The sequence below is a fragment of the Platichthys flesus genome, chromosome 9 (genome assembly GCF_949316205.1).
Source record: "Platichthys flesus chromosome 9, fPlaFle2.1, whole genome shotgun sequence".
Taxonomy (NCBI): Eukaryota; Metazoa; Chordata; class Actinopteri; order Pleuronectiformes; family Pleuronectidae; genus Platichthys; species Platichthys flesus.
In genome coordinates, this window is record NC_084953.1 from 11371811 (window position 1) to 11391439 (window position 19629).

The window sequence follows — 19629 nt, forward strand, 5'->3', positions numbered from 1 at the left end:
AATGTAAAACAAGTGAAAATATATATATTTATATCCTGGACTAGCCTCCGGTCCCTGATCTGCACCTAAATGTAATTGGTTCTTCTCTGATCCAAACAACATCCTTACACCAAGTTTCATGGTGATCTGTTCAGTGTTTTTTATCTTAAACTAACAAACATAGAAACCAAACAACAAACAACAAACAAACAAACATATAGGGATAACAACCTAAAGGAAACAGATGAGTCGCATTCAGCCGAGTCACCTTCATCGGCCAAAACTAGCAGAGTCAATTCTTCAAAGTATGATGATGAAACTTCTTCTTTTTCTTTAACTCAAAAGCCATTAGGCCTCCAGAGCTGTTTACACACTTGTTAGGTTTAAGTCAGTCCTAGTTGTAAATGAAGAAATGAAAACAAATCAATACAGAGTACAACACAAAGTTATTCGGCAAACTAAATGTTTGTTTGTTAATCAAAGCATGTCCGGTTAGAGATTCTGGAATAATCTGGGGTTCTTTGGTTTGGATATTGTAAAATAATCTTTGTTTTCATGAACTTGTTCATCTTGGTTTAGTTAAATGGGATTAAGACAATTACTTTAAGATACTAGTTTGTTACAGTTGTTGTTGTCTGACTCTTGTTTGTTTCATAGGGTGTGGTTTGTCGGGGTGTATGTAGCATTTGCAGTGAAACACAATTTCCCTCTTTCCAGGATGTTGATAACTCGTACAAGCAAGTAAATGATGGTAAGAGCTTCATAAGGTCAGTTATCTGATTAATTCAGGCGAGGCCTCACAGTGCCTAGCAGGTCTAAATTAAATCCACTAGATGGCGCTGTTGCCATACAGACTGACTTCCATGTATGATACAATGGAGACAGTCTTCTCTACGTGTCATGTTTAATTCACTGTACACTTAGGTGTTCACAGAGGCAAGGTGAAAGAATGCATTAAACAAGACCATTGATTCTGCACATAAAAGAGGAGACGGGTTTGTGCGCCACATTAATTTTAATAATTTACAAATCAATTTCAAACACAAGAAAGAAACAGAGACAACCGATACTGCAGGTCATTGCTACGTGTTATCTGAAAGCTGAAAATGTTTTAAATTAACACAAAAATATATAACAAAAACTAGTTTGGTTGCAGTATTACTCTCAGAGGAATGTATTTTGTGGACTATTAGATACAGTTGTATGTTTTTATTGTACAAAACTCTCCTGAATATAACATGATGCAGGATTTTTGGGAAACTAAATGTTTTTTGAAATTCACAAGTGCTATGTGTTTTCATCCTTTCATATTCGAACTAAACTACTCCTCCCTCTGCATTTTTACAGAAAACGAAAGTGTGAGTCACATGACACTGCCAAGCTTTAATATCAACTGTTATTGTACAAGTGCAGATGTTCAGGCTTTGGTGGAAATTCATTCATCTCAGGCATTCAAAGCAGCATGGCACGTTTTTGAAAAGCCTGTAGTACTCCTCCTGAATCTGCAACCACACATACAAGAAGGAGAATTAATAATATAATATAATATCATTTGATATATAATTTCATATCATATTATATCATATCATAAATTATTATATGATATATTATGAATGTATGTTGAGATTTTGGATTCATTTATATATATGTGTATAAAATAATTTTATTTTGAAATAGGCTAAGATTAGCTTGAAACCTCGTTAAAATGCTCTTTATATTTTAATATATTGGCTGATATTTCAATAATGTAAAGAATAAGCTTGATTGCATGCAATATGAAATACAATAATAAATCATAATATAATGTTATATAATATAATAGTATATGATATGATATGATACAATATATGACTGTTCTATTAACAAACTCCTATTGAGAGACTCTTTAACAAGGCATTCAAATCTGACCGTCTCGATGATTTTCCAGAATGATTGTTGAATAAATAAACAAGTGTGAATCAATACAAAGAGAAGTGGGAGCGTCTACCTTCCTGGACAGCACGCAGAGGAAGATGAAGATGAACATGCCCTGGAAGGCGTTGGTGAAGGTGAACAGATAGGCGGTGAGGGTGGTCTCGTAGAGGATGTGCAGCACTCCGAAGGTCCAGGTGGCCCCCAGCACGAAGAGCAGGGCCAAGGCACCGCGGGCACACGACCTGAGGGATGACCAAGCCCACCTCAGACACACGAGTCCTTCATAATCCCTCAAATGAGGAATTAACAGCTTTTATTTTTAATGTTCCTCTGACCCACTCAGCACAGGTACAGATTATCCTACCTGATGTTCTGATAGTGGCTGATTTCAGGCTTTTTCACAGCGGTGTGCCGCCACACTTTGAAGATGATTACGACAAACGCCAAGAGATTAACCTTCAGAGGAAATCAACAAAAAAAACTAAACATGAGCATACGATGAATATTTATCTGTTTGAAACAATCCCTGTTTGATTGTTTCAGTTACAACAGTCCCTTTTGGTTAAGAAGAAATCTGATCCCACCAGAATGATCAAACACGCGGGTCCAATGAAACTCCAGATGAAATGGTTTTCTGTGCTCAGCCAACACCTGTGATAGAAATAAACCAAGTCACTCATGTATTTTAACATTGCATTCACTGAACATGCTGTAATAATCATTTATAATCTCATTTGTGACAATGTTGTATGTTCTAGAGACCCTTCATCTCTACAAAAAAAATTGTTAGGAAACGCGATCTCTTCTCACAAACACACAATCAGCACATCTTTGGAAAAACCTTGATCTTTTAATATTGATAAACACCAGGATAATATTTATTTATAGCTTTCCATTCAGAGTCTCCGTGGTACCTCACACATCTTTTTTAATTCTCTTAATAACTCTCTTGCTTCCAGGCAGTCGAAGGGACTTCAACTTCCTCTGAATCCCTGCAGGCCAAATTTAATCTGTGTCCCCTTGTCTTTATAATTAATGTAATTTGTTTATCTGTCTTTCCTGAAAAAATGCTGAATGTACTTACACTTTATCCGTGCCATAATACTTGGAGCCCAACGTGGCAGAGATGGCCACCACTACTGCCGGGCTCCCGTAGCCAAAGACGTAAAAGTTACGGTGCAGGAAGCCTTTGTTGTAGATGACGCCAACAACTATCAAGTAGAGGTGGATGCCCTCGATGCACATCCAGGCAAAGGCCGCGAGGAAGAAGTAGTGCAGCAGCCCCGCGATGACGGAGCAGAAGAGCTGCCGAGGAGCAGAGAACAGGAAGTTAGACACAGATTTGATCATTTGATGATTTTGATCCTCAGATCTGTGATCTGAGGATCACAGATCAGGTCAGTTTGCTCCAGGAACTGTCATTTAGATTCTCTTTGTTTACCCTGATTAAAGACATGTCTTTACTTTCATTGTCATCATGTCAAAAAAGCTTTTAAATGAATTGAAATGATTTGACAAAAAATGTCATAAATTTCATTTTATTGAAATATCAATGTGATGTTAAAATATAGGGTCACACCGAAACAAGGACACATGCAAACAGGAAGTCATATTTGTCTCACTGGGTTCAAGTGCATCCACGAACTCACCTTGTGCGTGTTCATGTTGATCCCGATGAGGAAGATGAACTCGGCCATGAAGAGGCTGCAGCACAGGTTCTTGTGGATGGTGGTTCGGGTGCTCTGGATCTCGCTGAAGAACCAGAAGGTGAAGATGCACATGGACAGACAGATGAGCGAGATGATCATCCCCAGCTGGGTGATCCGGGTCAGGATGGTGTAGTGGGCCACCAGCTGGGAAGCAAATGAAAAGGGAGGTGTTTCATTCGCAGCTCGGGTCATGTTAAAGTTCTCATCTCTTGTGTTTTCCATCTGATAGAACTTGGGGCTACATGAGTGAGTTGGTCTGCAGACAGAGTGGGTAAAGATCCCGACCCCGTATCAGCCACTCATAGTTATTATTGCATAAAAATGTCAGGGAAACGTTTTTATCTTTACTGATGTTAAATATTTAATTTCTCTCGGCTGCATGGTTTTGTGTCAGGTTGTTTCCTGTAAAATACCATCTCAAAAGAAATCAATGAGATTATTCTGAGTAGAACATAATATTATTTTCTTTTTAATAGGTGATAAGATGTATTTATTATATAAAACAAAAATCAAATCAAATAATACATAATAATATATAATATAATACAATTAGATTTAAAAGCAAATATGATCAGTCATCAATCATAGTCCCACATCTATATAATGAGGAATCTAAATAAAGGGGAATAAAGAACACAAGAACATTCACTATACTCTATATTTTAATAATTATAAAACAAATACCACATCATAAACTATTTTCAATGAGACTGTTTGAGAAGAGGATCGTCTTTCTGAGCCTAAACAAAATATCATCTGAAGTCTTCATTGTTCCAGAGCTAAAACCTTTTTGTCATAGTAAGTTGACAACTTGGAGAACAGAACAGTGAATACTATGTGAATGTCCTAAAGATAAAAGTAGAAAGTTTCCTGTCAGGGGGACTCACGTTGGCTCGTCCTGAGGACATGAGGATGGCGAAGTGTGTGAGGTGGTTGCAGGAGCAGCTGGTGGCGTTGCTGTCCACGTGGACGGTCTTGCAGCCGCGTGTGGCCCAGCGGCCCTGCAGGCTGTCGGGCTCGTACTCCCAGAAGGCGCAGCTCGTCACATCAGCTTGAGTGTCTATGGGCTTCAGGGGATAGAGAGGGACAAAGGTGCTGGTAACTGTGGACCTTTTTTATTAGTTCTTGCACTGCGCTGCTTGGCGGTGCCACGTCACCAGGGGGTTCAGGAGCAGGTTTTGCCGGCCTCATCAAAGTCCTGGTGAAACTTAATTATTGTTCATCCAAAGTTTTTTGAAAAGCGCATCAGAAAAACTCAAATAAAATGTTTAATTCTATGTTGTTTCTGTAGCTGTTGGTTTCACAGTTGTTCACGTGTTTATCATTTACTTTTCTGTTTTCTAATTGGTCAAGCAACTTAATAACTTAATGAGCTACTGGTACAAAACGTTTTGTAAATACATGGGATCAAAAGCAGTCGTGCAAAGTGACACCAGAGTGAAAACTAAATATATCCTTTTCATCTTTCAGTTTTTTATCCTTAAAATTCACATTAACAATTTCTTCTGTGACAATTATCCACGAAACATCTACAATTGGAGACAAAATTTACAAATATTTCAAAAAAATATAGTCACCTGTTTCTTAACTTCTAAGTCTTTATATAAATCAATACATTTCCCACTTGAGGTATATTTTAAAAAAAAGCAAAAAACAAAGACAAGAAAAAACATTAGAAGTAAGAAACCCAGTGCATTATGGGAAAATATTATTCAAAATCATGCTTGTTGCCCTTTAAGGTGAATTTCAAGGGAATTTTCACAGCTCAACATAAATCAACACGTTTATCGTTCAAACCTCAAGGGCCCAACAAAAAAAAATTATTTTGCTTCCTCCGCCATTTAAATGATCTGAAAAGAAAATCCCAGTACATAAAATTTCAGGGTAATTTCTCTCATCAGCTGCGTTTCACCATCATTTATTCACCTTTCCCCGGTCTCCCTGTAACTGACGGGCCACTTCAGGAACACGTGGAGCCAAATCTTAAGATTTCATGAAACCTTTACATAAAACACTAACTCCTCCTTCCCATGTGAGTCTGGGTAAATTGGTGTTAATGAAAGCAAATTATTGCCAGACTCATTTTGGGATAGATTCTTCACAATAAAGAAGAACGTAGTTATGGCTCAAGTGTGACAATAACACAAATGTGTGTTAAGACACTTGTGATTAGAACTGAACCTAGATTTCCAATTTAAGTGAAAAATAAAGTCTTAAAGATTGAGCTGGGATCTGTGAAACCAAAGGGGAAAAAAATTCTATTAAAACAAAACGAGGAGGAAAGAATTATATATAAACTTTTAATAAACCCAGAGACAAAGAAGCAAAGTGACATGGTGGACTTGTTTCAGCAAACCTCTCTGGATAAAGGAAAGACAGATCTCCGGCCGCTCCAACGGACTCACATTGTTCACGATGGAAAACAAACAGTGACACTCTGTCGCGTCCTGAAGGAGGACGTAACGAGCGCAGCAGAGAAAACCGGCCTCAGCACTCTGTGGACTTTTACCTCATTGTGCCTCAGAGTGAAGGTGACATGGTCAAGCTGGTAAACGTCAGCAGGTTTAATGGCGGCGGCCACGACCCGGGAGTTGACAGTGATTTCCCCTGATCCCGCGTAGCGCGAGTAGTCGGTGACACCGGGGTCGCTGCTCGGCTTCAGGATGTCGCCGACGCTGTCATATCGCAGGAACACCACCGACACGCTTCCTGTTGAGATGCCACAGCAACAGAAAAAGTTTTATAGATGAAAGGGAGTCAACCTCATTGTCAAATATGATTCATAACCACGTTGGTTGTGTTTTGGATCAGATCAGAGAGACGTTTGGATACAGCCAGTGTGTAACAGATGTACTAATATATACTGCCTGTATCTTAATAGCTCCATAAAAAACACTTTCAATCATAACTGTCTGTGACATTTTGTCATGTTTTCGCATTAGAAGTTGTTCGGAGCTTGATCTGATGTCTCTGCTGCTGTTATTGTTAGTGAAGCCATTAGTTCAGCAGCTTTTAAGACGGCTGACATATGGCAACGCAAAGCAAAACAGTTACTCCCACCACAGAGAAGCAGCCAGATGGAAAGGACTGGGAAAATGCATTTTTCATTCTACTGGTTTTTGTTGTTTTTGTGAAACTAGTTCTCTCACCGTTCCTGTCCTCCTCCGGCCTCAGTGTCCGAGTCAGGTCCATGTGATCTCCTCCCATGGAAGCAGACACTTTGGCTTTTGTGTGACGAGCATCGAAAGTAAAGAGTTTCAATTCTGCCGTTGAGGATAAAATAAATCGAGAAGAAATTAAAAGTTTGGAGATAAAGGGCCGGACGATTTATTACAATTTGACAGCTGGCGAGCGCTTCCTGTGTGTATCTGTTGTCTCACCCATTTCGGTAGCTTTGATTTCCAGCTCAGTTGGAGTTGTGTAGCTGTTGGCCAATGTCAGCGCACTCTGTTCCACAGTGTGAAGCAGCTTGGTGATGGTGCGCTCCCGACGATCTTCTTTGATTCTGCTCCAGGCCACGAGTTCATCCTTCTCCACCAGGTTGTTCACGGCTTCCACCAATTTCTGTTGAAAAGAAGTTTTATCAAGTTCAACACGTTTATGACAGAGTCTGATCTCAGCTGAGTCCGAAATCACTCTACTCTCGATATAGTGCACTGTGTGTTTGCCATCTTGTAGAGGTGCAAGAATGTTTAGTGAAGTTTTTTATACCCTATATCGTGGACTCATTGTTTCCCACAATGCATCATGAAAAGCACTGTCCAACCGATGGTCACAAACTAATATACCATCATGCATTGCGATTGTGGCGGAGAGACCTGTTAGGTCTGTGGTATTGTTGTAGTAGTTTTTTAAAAATAATGGTCAATTACTAATAATTTCAGAATTTGTGAGTTTAATGTTGTTGTTTTTTGCATTGTCATTGTTTAATAGAGAATACAGAGATACATTTCTAGATCTATAGAGGTCAAGAGGATAGGATTCAGTGGTCAGGGAACAGGTTTATTTCTACATTTAAAGATGCTCCTTCAACATGCTTTTTTACCTTAAATAGTTAAAACTAAGTGTAAAATACATATTACTATCGTGGGATTTTCCACAGAGGGACCGTCTTGTTGTACGTCATAGTCCTACAACAAATACGTAGTTGGCAATGATGAGTATTGTCTGAAAGAGATATTTTATCTTTCGCCGATGAGCCTCTATATAAAAGTCCCTACGTGTAGGGGTTGGTGAGTGAGTGGGTGATTTCAAACGCAGCCATAATATAAACTTGTACTGCAATATGTTTTCCCTCTGTGGTTAGAACCGTGTGTTTGCACTGGCTGGCCTCTTTGGACTTTTTCATTCATTACCGCACACAGGATGTGGATCTGAAAGACCTGAGATAAAACGTGTTGACTTTGCAGAGTTAATTGATTTCAAAGTGTCAGGCGTGTTTTTGTGAACACGGTGACTGAGCAGTTAATGTGTCAGATATGTCGTCTTTTCTAAAAGAACAGCTTATGAGTGTGGGGTAGGGACCAGCCGAGAGGTTTGGTGAAACATGATAAGCTAATGGTGCTAATGCTGCCAAGAACCTAAAGATGTTATACACTGGCAGAAAAAAAACAATGACTTGCAGCTTGTGTAGAAAACCACTGAAGTCTTTCACCGAACTGGAACGTGGTTGATACAATTATTGTTTTTTTTTTTCCTAAACCAGTTCAAAGCGTAGCTGCGTTTCGGGCAGAGCTCCAGATGCTGAATGAGGAACATGAATGGAAAACAAGGTTTACTGAGAGAGTTGAGTTGATGACTGATGGTGTGACATTGGAATCCTTTTCTCCAGCAGCCAGCGTTGATGCAGAGCGACTCAAGGCCTCGACATAAGCGATCACTTCCACTGAGGTGAGATCACCGGACGTCTGCTCGGCAATTTCCTTCAATAAGCTCTGGGGCTCCGTGAGGTTGCTCATCTAGGACACAAACAAACAAACAAAAAAAACATTTGTGTTAGTATATAAGAGTGTTTTCAGTGTTGTCATATTTCATCTAGTTATAAGTATATATTATGGTACTGTGAAACAATTAATTATGAAGGATATGGGACATTCAGACCAATTCCACACCGGTCAAATACTGCCATCTACAGGAGAGAAAAGTTCTAGCAATTCCAGTAATTTCCTGCAGGTGGCTTGTTTATCAAATTTTCTTTAGATATTCATTTCTTTGCCTCTAGATGGCGCATATCAATGTGTCTGTCCCACATTTTGCCGCGGTTAATTTTCTTGCCTCTAGGTGGCGAACTGTACTGCGGTGCTCTTTATCTCATATCAGATACTTTAGTCAGTACACACACATAGTACGTTGTACACAGGATACTGGTGAAGTGCGTAGTGTTATCCCACATCAAACAAGGACGTTGTGCGGTCATTGGACATGATCATCGCAACATGTGACCGTGTTTGTGGCTTGACAAAATATTTATTCTCTCATGTGTACCCTGATTGTCATACAGCATATAAAGAACACCACCATTGCTGAAACTACAGTCACTCATACGTCCTCCTTTCTTGGCCACCATTTTTATACATTTAGAAATAGGTTGGTGGTCCCTTCACTTCCACTACGCTGCACAATGCTCAGTGTGAACACACTTCTGCACTGAAAACTCAAGCATGTGTGTAGAAGTATGAGAACTGAGAGTACTGGTTACTTTAGACCTTTTTCATCTCATGTCTACTTCATAATATGTCATAATATGAATATCCATCATTATTGGACGATCGGTACTTACATATTCTAATGTCTTATTAATCGTCTGCATGATGCACATGATGTTGTCATGGCAGTGTTTTTGGGGATGCTCTGAAAAACAACAATTACCACAAGAATCACTTCGGTTACTGAGAGTATTTTCCCATGAATTCACAGAGAACATTACATTTATGCAAGAGTTTCACAGAACAGCACATGCCTAATAATACATTTTTGTCACAAGTGTTTCCTAAAATGTCAGAAAATCTAAGATTCCTACCTTTACTCCAAAAAACATGTTTGGTTGTGTGCGGTAGACACGTGTGTGTTCTTTGATCTACGTACTAGTGCTTGTGTGATATGTGTGTGTCGCTGTGCACCGACCTTTACATCTTACTCCTCTCTGCTCGGTTGGGACGTAGTCGCGCTGACAGGTGCAGGAGAAAGATCCAATGGTGTTGTGGCAGTTTGAGTTTGGTCCACAGACCTGTCCCGTCAAACACTCATCAATGTCTGAAAGAAGGAGTTCACATCCAATTAAAGACAGTAGGATTACATTTATAAGTCCTAACACATCATCTGTTAAAATAAAAATATATTGTACAGGGGTGGATCCAGGGGTGGGGGCTGGAGGGCACCAGCCCAAGCTGAAACCTGATTGGTCCCTGTTAGGTCTGTGGTATTGTTGTAGTAGTATTTTAAAAATAATGGTCAATTACTAATAATTTCAGAATTTGTGAGTTTATTGTGTTTTTTTTGCAGAGATACATTTCTAGATCTATAGAGGTCAAGAGGATAGGATTCAGTGGTCAGGGAACTTCTTTCATCAAGCCATCAAAAAAAGGTTTAGAGTTTATCTATCAAAGAATTATTTAATTGTGCATTTTACTGAATCAAGACTTGTGCATAATTATATGTTTAATATAAATAATTGTCCCCTATGTTTATATTGTGTTCCCTGATCCTGTACATTATGGAATACATTTGTCATCTGGTAACTTCAATTCTTAGAGTGAAGAAACTTCTCCACTTACAGCATCTGTCTTTAAAGTATCTTCTGCGATAAGAAATCCCACTCTGTGTATTTGATATACTGTATAATTGATTTTGGAGGGGAGACGATACAATCCCTACATGCTACACATCTGAATATCCATACATCTGCATCTAAAATCAGCCAAAAGCATCTCCACTAGGAACGGTACATTATACCACACACAACTTTGTGTTGTTCCTCTGGTGGAAATGAAGCAGAAGATCTCGGGACGGGTTCTCAGAATAGCAGATGGGAAGCAAGTGAAAGGTCGAGGGAAGGAAAATCACCCCTGTGTGTTTATCCTCCTCAGTTTAGTGAAAGGGAAAACAGTACACACACACACACACACACACACACACACACACACACACACACACACACACACACACACACACAGCCTGACACCCTCATTGCCATACAGTAACTACTTTCACTCACACTCATACATGTGATATATTTGTGAGGCCCTCAGTCAGTACAGTGGATGGCGCTGATCATGATGTGATCTATAAAAACACTGAGAGGGAATCAGACATTACCGCGGCACTCTGTGCCATCGTTGGGCCGGAACTGGTCCGAACCAGTTGATGTGTATCCAGAGACACATGTGCAGTAGTAGCTGCCCTCTGTGTTGTTGCAGGTCCCCCTGTCCCCGCAGATGTTAGTCACGTTTTGGCACTCGTTGTCATCTGGGGCGAGGAGACGGGGACAGAAAAATAACTTCTGTTACAGACAAGACAAGTTTTGTGCATGTGGAAGTTTGACCAAGTGTTTTTTATCTTGCTCGGATAAACTGAAGAAGTGGATGACAGACTGAGGAGGATGTGCTCAAACAGAAATGAATAGAAAAAAAGTATAGAACATTTCTGTGAAGCTTCTGAGTCAAGCAGGTCCTTGTATCTTTGGGAGTTGAACAACTCCAGTGGCCAAACATTGGTCACTGGACTTGCTTGTGTTACTCAAACAGAAAGCAAAAGTACCACTTTAACTTTCATATTCAAGAAAAAGGTAGTAAGTTAAACAAATTCAAAGTAAATGTGTAGCCTATTCTCTAAAACGAATACTACTGTTACTACAACTAAGCTAAATCATTATGACAGTGCCTTGGCAGTGTCAAGGCACTGTCATAATGAGGTGGGGCCTATTGATACCTGCCTGCTGCTGATTGGATCAATGGACATATTTCCCTATCGTTATTGATTACTATTGAAAATATAAAAAACAATGTCCTAAAAGTACCTGAAAATAAATCTACAAAGTAAAGTACAGACAAATGAAAAATATACTTCGGAAATGAGGTAATTCAGTAAATGTACTTTGTTACATCCCACCACTGCCGACTGCTATCTTGAAAACAGTTTGTGAACATGAACCAGTTATCATCATGTATTTGTTGGACCATTCTTGTTAGACGTGATCATTCTTTAGTCTCAGCTGTGGACATTTCTATTGTTTACATTTCTAACTCCTGAGCAGTTGTTGGATTACAAGTGTCTCAAACGACTTAAAATTCCAGCCCAGGTTCACATGGCAGCAGGTACGGAGCAGCCTGGTCCACTCATCATGGCGAAGTGCTGCTCCGGCTTTATCTTTTTCAAACACACCTTTTGTCTCAGCTCCCCCAGTTTACTGGAAATGACCTGCTATGACTTTCCTCTGTTGTTTTCACGATCCCAGCTGTGACGGACGCTCCGCTCTTCCTCTCGTCGGTACCTTCTGCACAAAAGCTGTCCTGGAGGGGAAATCCTCCACTCAGATGACAGGAGGTGATTTTATTCAAAGAGGATATACCTCCGTGACACAGAGGACCCTTCAGCCATCATGGCTGGACAAACACTTCACACCACGTAGTTAAGGATGCACTTTGATGCCTTGCTTTCCTAAAGTGAACTGCACACACTGTGTGTCTGGCCTTTGTTACTTTGTTCTTTAAAAATGTTAAATACACTGTATGGATCAGCTCTTTATCTATGAATAACATTTACATAATTCACTAAACATACTTGAAATAATAAGTGATTTTACACTAACAAAGTAAAGAAGCTTGACCCATTTTTTATATTTAGGTCACAATCTTTAAAATTATGCTGATAATAGCTCTACTTTTATAAATCCATTTAACATTTTTTCTAACTTTATTTTGGAATCTGCTCCTCCAGAGGAACTCCATTAACCCTGAAGTTCATTGTGCGATTTTTGTTTTAAAATCCTTCTGTGCCGTGTTTATATTACCCGCATTCTGATCTACTTTTGGCTCGTGAAATACGTAAGCTCCGCTGTGATTGTAATCAGACTTCAGGTCAGGAAACAAAATGGGTTCCAGGAATTCTAAAAGGCCCAGAACCATAACTGGAGTAACAATGCAGGCTGAGAGGCCATTAAAATGAACACATGAAGCTGCATCATGGAGATATCTTTGTGTCTGTGTCCCAAACACATCTCAGTAGAGACGAAGCTAGTCAAGCTACGGATATGGATCTTTATTTCACTTCTTCACACACTTGGAAATTGTCCAAATAATTTTAAAGCTCACTCACAAGAATAAAAATCACATTTCCTCGCATGCAACAATCATTTTGTTGATTTTCTTTTGAATAAGAAATGTTATCTATGTTATAGTATCTGTTTATCCCTATAGAGAAAAATAATCTGATTCTTATTAATTAAGCTGCTCTAGTTATTAACATGCCTCCTCAAAAGCTTGAACAAATTAAAAATGTTAGTGGCCTCCATCTTTGTGATTTGTAATACCCTCACCTACATGTGTACAAATGCTGCTCTAATGCTTCTGTCTGCTCATGATGATCAGTCACAAACAAAAACACTTCCACAACAGCAGCTACACACACACACACACACACACAACTGTCTGCTCTCCTGCATGGATGTAAATACTCTAAGTGGATTTTGTGTGTCTGCAGTCACCGTTGCAAAATGTGGTTCCGTCTCCGGTGTATCCCTGGTTACAGTAGCAGCCGCGCTTTGATCCGTTTTGGTTGTTGCATGTTGCAAGTCGGTGACAAACATCACAAATGTCAGAGGGACTGCATGGGTCCATCAGACTGGAGAGCCATGCTGCGTGGGGAGGCAGTAGACGTGTGTAAGTTCAGCACAAAACCATGACATTTATATTCCAGTCCATTTTGTGATGCAACTGCTGCTTTTCCCCCCCGAACTGTCGTATAAAAATGTTCAATTATTCCACATCTATATCTCTGACTGTGTTTACCTGCTACGCGCACAGCACACAGAGGCAGCATTGAGTCACATTAACAAATGAACCACTGTAAATACAAGTTTTGAACTCCCGTGTCTCAATCCAAAAATATATTGTAAATGGAAACATCACAAAATACAACAATTATAGGCTGAAAGAAATATTACATTCAGTCTCAAATCTAAAGCCAAACTATTTAAAAAAAGAGACGATATAAATACAAACACATGCGTAGCTGTGTCTACGGGAGACACCTTCCCACGATGTAGAAGAGAAAAGCTCACGTACCTGTCAAAAGTACAAGTTTCATTGGTGACCTGAGCAAAGACTCCATGCTCGCGCTCGCTCTGATTTTACTTTTAGCACCGGAGGCTGGTGGGCCGGCTGCTGACGTACTCCACTTCCTTGCATCAGTTTTCCTGTTTCCCTAAACCTGGCCCTTCCTGTGCTGCTCTTTAATCTGCTTTCACAAACATGCGGCCTGGTCCCGTCACCAGCCGCTCTGACCCATCACACTTTCCTCAATTGGCTCTACACTTCATATAAGAAGAGTTTAAGCAGCCTTTTGTTTTTTTGTGTGTGTGTGTTGCTACTGTGACTTACATGATGCTATTTTGAGGCCTCAGTGCCATTGTTCTATCTCGAACACGAACAGTGGGCTGAGTAAAACAGGCCAAAACAACACACACTAGCTTCAGCTGAAGGACGACCCCCTCCCTTCCGCAGAAGACGGTACACAAATCCACACACACATTCCAATGCCGTGTGTGTGCGTGTGTGTGTCTTCCCCTGACCATCTCACTGTTCTTCCGACCAAGGTTTATACAGCTGTAATTCCTCCAGACTGAAACTCTGGATACACTTTCAGTTTATATACAGACACGCGTGATGCAGATTCTTTTGTGGAGTGTTTGATGTATGTCGGGTCACTCACCGGCTTCTCCTACCATAAACAACTAAATTCTTGCCTTATCTAGCTACATCGATTGTCTATGAATCACACGTTTGTTTGAAATAAAAGAAAACAATGTGGAAAGAAATATTTATGTATGCAGATGTAGTCTTAACTAAACTTGCTGGAGGGACTTCATATTTAATCTGGCCTGGGAAACGGATTCGAGAACTCCCAGGAGGAGCGCAGAGGCATGGCTGGGGAGAGAGACGTGGGTGGATACCAGAGCACGACGGGCTCTGACAGGTCGGGCCGGGTTCGGATATGAAATGATATGTGTGTGGTGAGGGTTTGGTGACGTGGGCCGGGCTGCTTGATTTTCCCACTACACGTGTCTGTAATCAGGTAAAACTAAGGGCTCAGGTTGGGTTTCGAACACAAAACAGAATCCCTGTCTGAATCGGGTTGAGCTCGGGCAGAAAGTTGCAGCCTTAGTAGGGAACACATTGCTAGGCCTGCTGCCACTGTGACCCAACCCCAGGGTAGAGCAGGAAAATGGATGGATGGATGGATGGATGGATGGATGGATGGATGGATGGAAGGAAGGAAGGATGGGTGGATGGATGGATCAATTGCCAAATCCACATAAAGGTTCCATTTTCTGCTCTTTCCCTTTGGTCTTGCACATTTATAATGTTGGTGAATTATGGTGCAGTTTGCCATTGTTCACATTTCAAAGCACATTGTATTTCCATCAGCGCGGACTAAGTAATAACTGTGTTGTATAAACATGCCTGTATGAACCGAAACATAAGGCTGTGCGGCTCTCATGTGCTCAGGGTGCCTTTTGAAGATAAGCAATAAAACAACACGTCTTATTTTTTGGCACGTCGACTGCTCGCACTGGACTAATGACCCCCCCCCCCCCCGTTCTGTGTGCGGGAAATGAGCAGGGCTGGGTGTTGCGGTTTGTGTTGGCGTGCTACTGACCCGCACAAAACAATGCTGAGAGAAACACCTAAAGTTGCAGTTTTTTTTTTACTCAAAGCCACTGCAACCGGCAGCGGCAGCAGGGAAACAGATGAATTCAAATGTGACAAAAAAGACAAAAGTGGAATGAAGAGAAGTGGCCATTCAGGTGCGGCTGAGATCTTTTCAAATTACCTTCTCCTTCTTGGCACACAAACACATTCATTGATGAATAGTGCCACTTGGAAGATAAGTTCTTTGTTGACTGTATTGCAATCTGTGGAGGCGGTTGGAATTGCTTAGGCAGGGCGTTCAGTTTATCGCTGGAGAAAGGCAGCTGCTTTGAATGACACCATTAGAACTGCTCTGCATTACTGTCCTGGGAAAGTGCTCGGTGGAAAAAAATAAATAAAAGGCCCACATCTGAATGTCTCGCTCTGACACACTCGCCTAACGGTGAGGCAGGAAGCCATGTTGTCTCGAACAAACCTGGTCTGATTGCACCCTTCCTCCTCCGCCTTTTTGTCTCAGGAAATCTCTCATTTAGGGAGAGATTCTTAACGCTCTCGCAGGAGCTTGCTTTCTCCACAATGACATTATACGGAAAAAAAGACACCTAGGAGAAAAGCTCTCTGCGACTGTGTGGAGGCAGTCTTGTGTAAATGTTTCCTCTTTTCCTTGCCTCGCTCATGGATATGGAAATTTTGACTCGGCACTGGAGTTCCGCGCGGGGTTGTGTGTGTGTGTGTCTGTGTGTGTGGAGGCAAATGAAGAGTGTTGTTTGTGCCATTCAGGTGATATTGAGATTTGCAGCGCGGGGCGACACCAGAGAATCTAAGTGACACTTCTCACACATATCAGTTCTGATGTTGGGCCTTATGTTCCGCCATGACGGGAGGACTGAGCGCTGGGGCACAGATGGCAGTAACTGTCTCATAAACTTGGAGCTCTTGAATATTTCAGTGCACAAAGCAAAAGTGTGCTTTCTGCTCTGGCTCAGAGAAGCCAGCTGCTCTGTGTGTGTGGAGATCTACCCCGCAACATTTACTGAGTATAGGTGGTGCTTCAGCTTTTTACAAAACACACTTCACTTCGTTTTAAGGGAATAAATGAAATAAAAACTCCTGTCAGGTGCCACAAGAGTAAAAGGCGGTCAACTTCAATTTCGGTTATTTTTCGCTCGTCAGCATTTGGTCAGCGGAAGATAAGAGGATCAGGAATATCCTCTTATGAAGTCAACAAATGATTTCTCATTGGGCCGACCCATACTGACCGGACACAATCCGATTGTGTCAGCATCGGTGTTTCAAACTTCACTTTTGGAGACCGTAAACTCTGTAATACCTCTGTATGTTACCTCGGATCAGGGGGGTAAACAATGTGACTGGTAAGAAGGGATGCAAACATGGAGCTTCACCAATGTTCCCTCTTCACACAGAACACTGGCCAGGTTTCCATCAAGTTTCCACTAATAGGATATTAAAGACATTCCTTATTTTGTTTCATTTTATATCACACAAAAAAGAAAGAGAAGAAGCAAATAAATCCCAATTTTAGCCATTTAACTGATTATGGGGACATACATTTAGAATGTCTCACTGTTTTTTAAGCTTCCAAATGTTTACCCCCATTGTTTCTTACCTATATCCTTCTACTCTGGTCACTTGAGTCACAAAAGCTTCTTTCAGTCCATACCTTAAAACTAAAAGGGACCAGAATAAATTTCAACCCAACTGTATTTCTTATCTTGATTCTACTAAGGTCAGGTCTGAGTTTGTCTTATAATTGTGTCTGTCTTAATCATTCTTTTATTATATGTTTTGAACCTTATTTTTAATGTTTTTACAAATTTTATATCCATTTAATTTCTCCACCAACCTTCTGGTGAGAGGACGACCTGTTGTACATCCTAAGTTTGATGTTAAGTTTAGTTCAGCTTGTTCACTGCAGTAGATATGAAATCAGAAACAATGCACAGTACAGTTGTGAAAAGTAAAGTGTGTTAGGCCACAAGTGTCTTCACCAGCCACACACTGTTGTTCCCACATATTCAGAGATACAGCAGCAAATCTGTGGTTTGTCTCTGGGCTCAAACTGCTGCCTGGTGGTCAGTGGCTCCTCCCTCTCACATGCCATGTCATACTCCATATACAGTGTGAAGGGTTTGACGGTGATTTAACACATTTTCAATATCTCAGATTCACAGTCTTTTAACCCTGATGAACAAGTTAAACACAGCCTTGATTTAAACGTCACAACAAAGGTAGGTCAGAAACATTTGAGGAGAAGTGGAGCAGTACATACAGTGTTTGGAGAGTAAATAAAGTCAAACTTCTGAAATTCACCAAAGTGCTGTACGAGGACTTTGAAAAATGGTAACTATTAGACACATTATGACTCACAGCTGGCAGAAGGTCTGCATGCTATTCACAGACTAATATGAAAAAGCTAAACAGTCAAAGAGTGATTCTGCAGTCAAATTATGTTTGAGCGATGCAAGATTTTCAAGGCTGTGTATTTTCCATTTGTTACACAGGAGCACTTAAGACTGTAGTGAAGTTACTAGTCGCTAAATTGTCCCTGGAAATATCTGACAGGTTTTTATAACACATTTGAAACCATGTGCTGTAAATGTAAAAAAATTTTATGCAAGGAGCCTTGAGATGAATATTAGGATTTGGCGCTGTACAAATGAGATTGGGTTGGATTGAATTGAAATGAGGTCAGTTGTCTGTGTCTAAGGTTTGAAAATGTGGTTTTCTGTCAAACTGACCCGACTTAAAGTAGAAAATAGAAAGCTGCTTCGTGTCGCCTTAAAACTTCAGAAAGAAATATAAAAGAAATAAAGAAAGAAAGAGGCTCAATATTGCATCCTGACTTATATTAGTTTGACAAGGTCACATGCAAATCAGTTTAGGGTAAATCACAGTTGTTGGCTTTTCATCTACAAAGTCATGCAAAGACTATTCCTCCCAAATACTTTATTTGTTCATCTTTTAGCTATGCTTTCCCCCAGTTTTTGTGGTTTATTGCTTTATTTATATCTAATGCACATAAAATATTCAGCTATCTGCAAATCTTTTGGAGAAGCATTGGATGTTGTGTAAATCAATCCAGGAAAGTATCATGTCAATTCTGCAAAATCTTTAGGGCTCTGCAGAACAGCTAAAAGGAATTGGGGGGCAACTCTCTGAAGTAAAAGCTATAAGGAGATTTGTCCACCCCGAACAATTGCAGTCAGGTAATTCTCATGGGTGAGGGGCGAATAAAGTGAATGCCCCCCCCCCCCTCTTAATTAGGAGTGGAAGAATAATCAATGCATCACTATTTTCTCTTTAAGGTTCAACATGTTTGTACACGACCTCTTGATGGGATCACAGGAGGCTCGATAGGCAGCCACTTACCTGCCTGACAGGTCTAATGCTGTGGGAGGAGTTTACCATCTAATGAGGTAACAAGGGTATTGACCGAAGGTGATGAATATCATTTTAATCAGCGTGAGCCGTTTTACATTAAATTAACCAGACCTGGTAAAGAGCTCGTAGCAAAGCGCTCTTTGTTCTCACTGCTGCTTCACTCTATTACCGATAAACTGCAATTTCACCTATTTTACCGATTGTCCTTATCGTTGTGGATGAAATTGTACATGATGTTGTTTTTATTTTGTAGTCAGACCAATCTAAAGTTACATACTCAGCATGACTCAATGGATCTTATTGAAGGTGTTCAGGAAATAGGACATATATAAAACATAAAGTCAACATGAGGCGATATAGCTGAGGCTTTGGGTGTGGCATTTACAAAAGAAGAATATTAAAGTGGTGGTGAAGCAATTCATGCTCAACATTATAACCATACTGAGAATCATATTTATTTAAAAGTAAGTATGTAACTATAAATATGGGATAAAAACATTCTCAAAATTCTGAAAGTACAATAATTTCTTGTTTATGCATCATGCAGCTATTAATATGAGACATGAAAGTAGATAAAATTTGTATTCTAATTATCTACAAATATTTTAGGTAGTTATTTATTTGCTTCCAAACACTTGAAGAATCTTTCACTCATGTGGACCTGAGGACCATCTCTAGCTCCAGTCTGTTAAATTGAGAAGAATAAATCCTTTATGTTGGAGGAGACCATAATACTGCTAGAAGTACGAGCTCATGTA

The 19629-nt window shown here is 40.2% G+C and overlaps 1 protein-coding gene across 1 annotated transcript; it reads right to left on the reverse strand.

The window, feature by feature from the left end:
* Positions 1–975: 975 nt before the first annotated feature.
* adgrl4 (adhesion G protein-coupled receptor L4) lies at positions 976–13994 on the reverse strand. The gene is made up of 16 exons (XM_062396017.1): positions 13883–13994; positions 13303–13452; positions 10917–11066; positions 9726–9854; positions 9382–9452; positions 8381–8560; positions 6983–7166; positions 6752–6865; positions 6112–6311; positions 4490–4669; positions 3543–3746; positions 2978–3198; positions 2478–2544; positions 2258–2349; positions 1967–2135; positions 976–1481 (listed from the first exon to the last, which is right to left on the reverse strand). The coding sequence occupies exons 1-16, from the start codon at positions 13926–13928 to the stop codon at positions 1419–1421; spliced, it is 2220 nt and encodes a 739-aa protein (XP_062252001.1). The 5' UTR covers positions 13929–13994; the 3' UTR covers positions 976–1418.
* Between the last annotated feature and the right edge of the window lie 5635 nt (positions 13995–19629).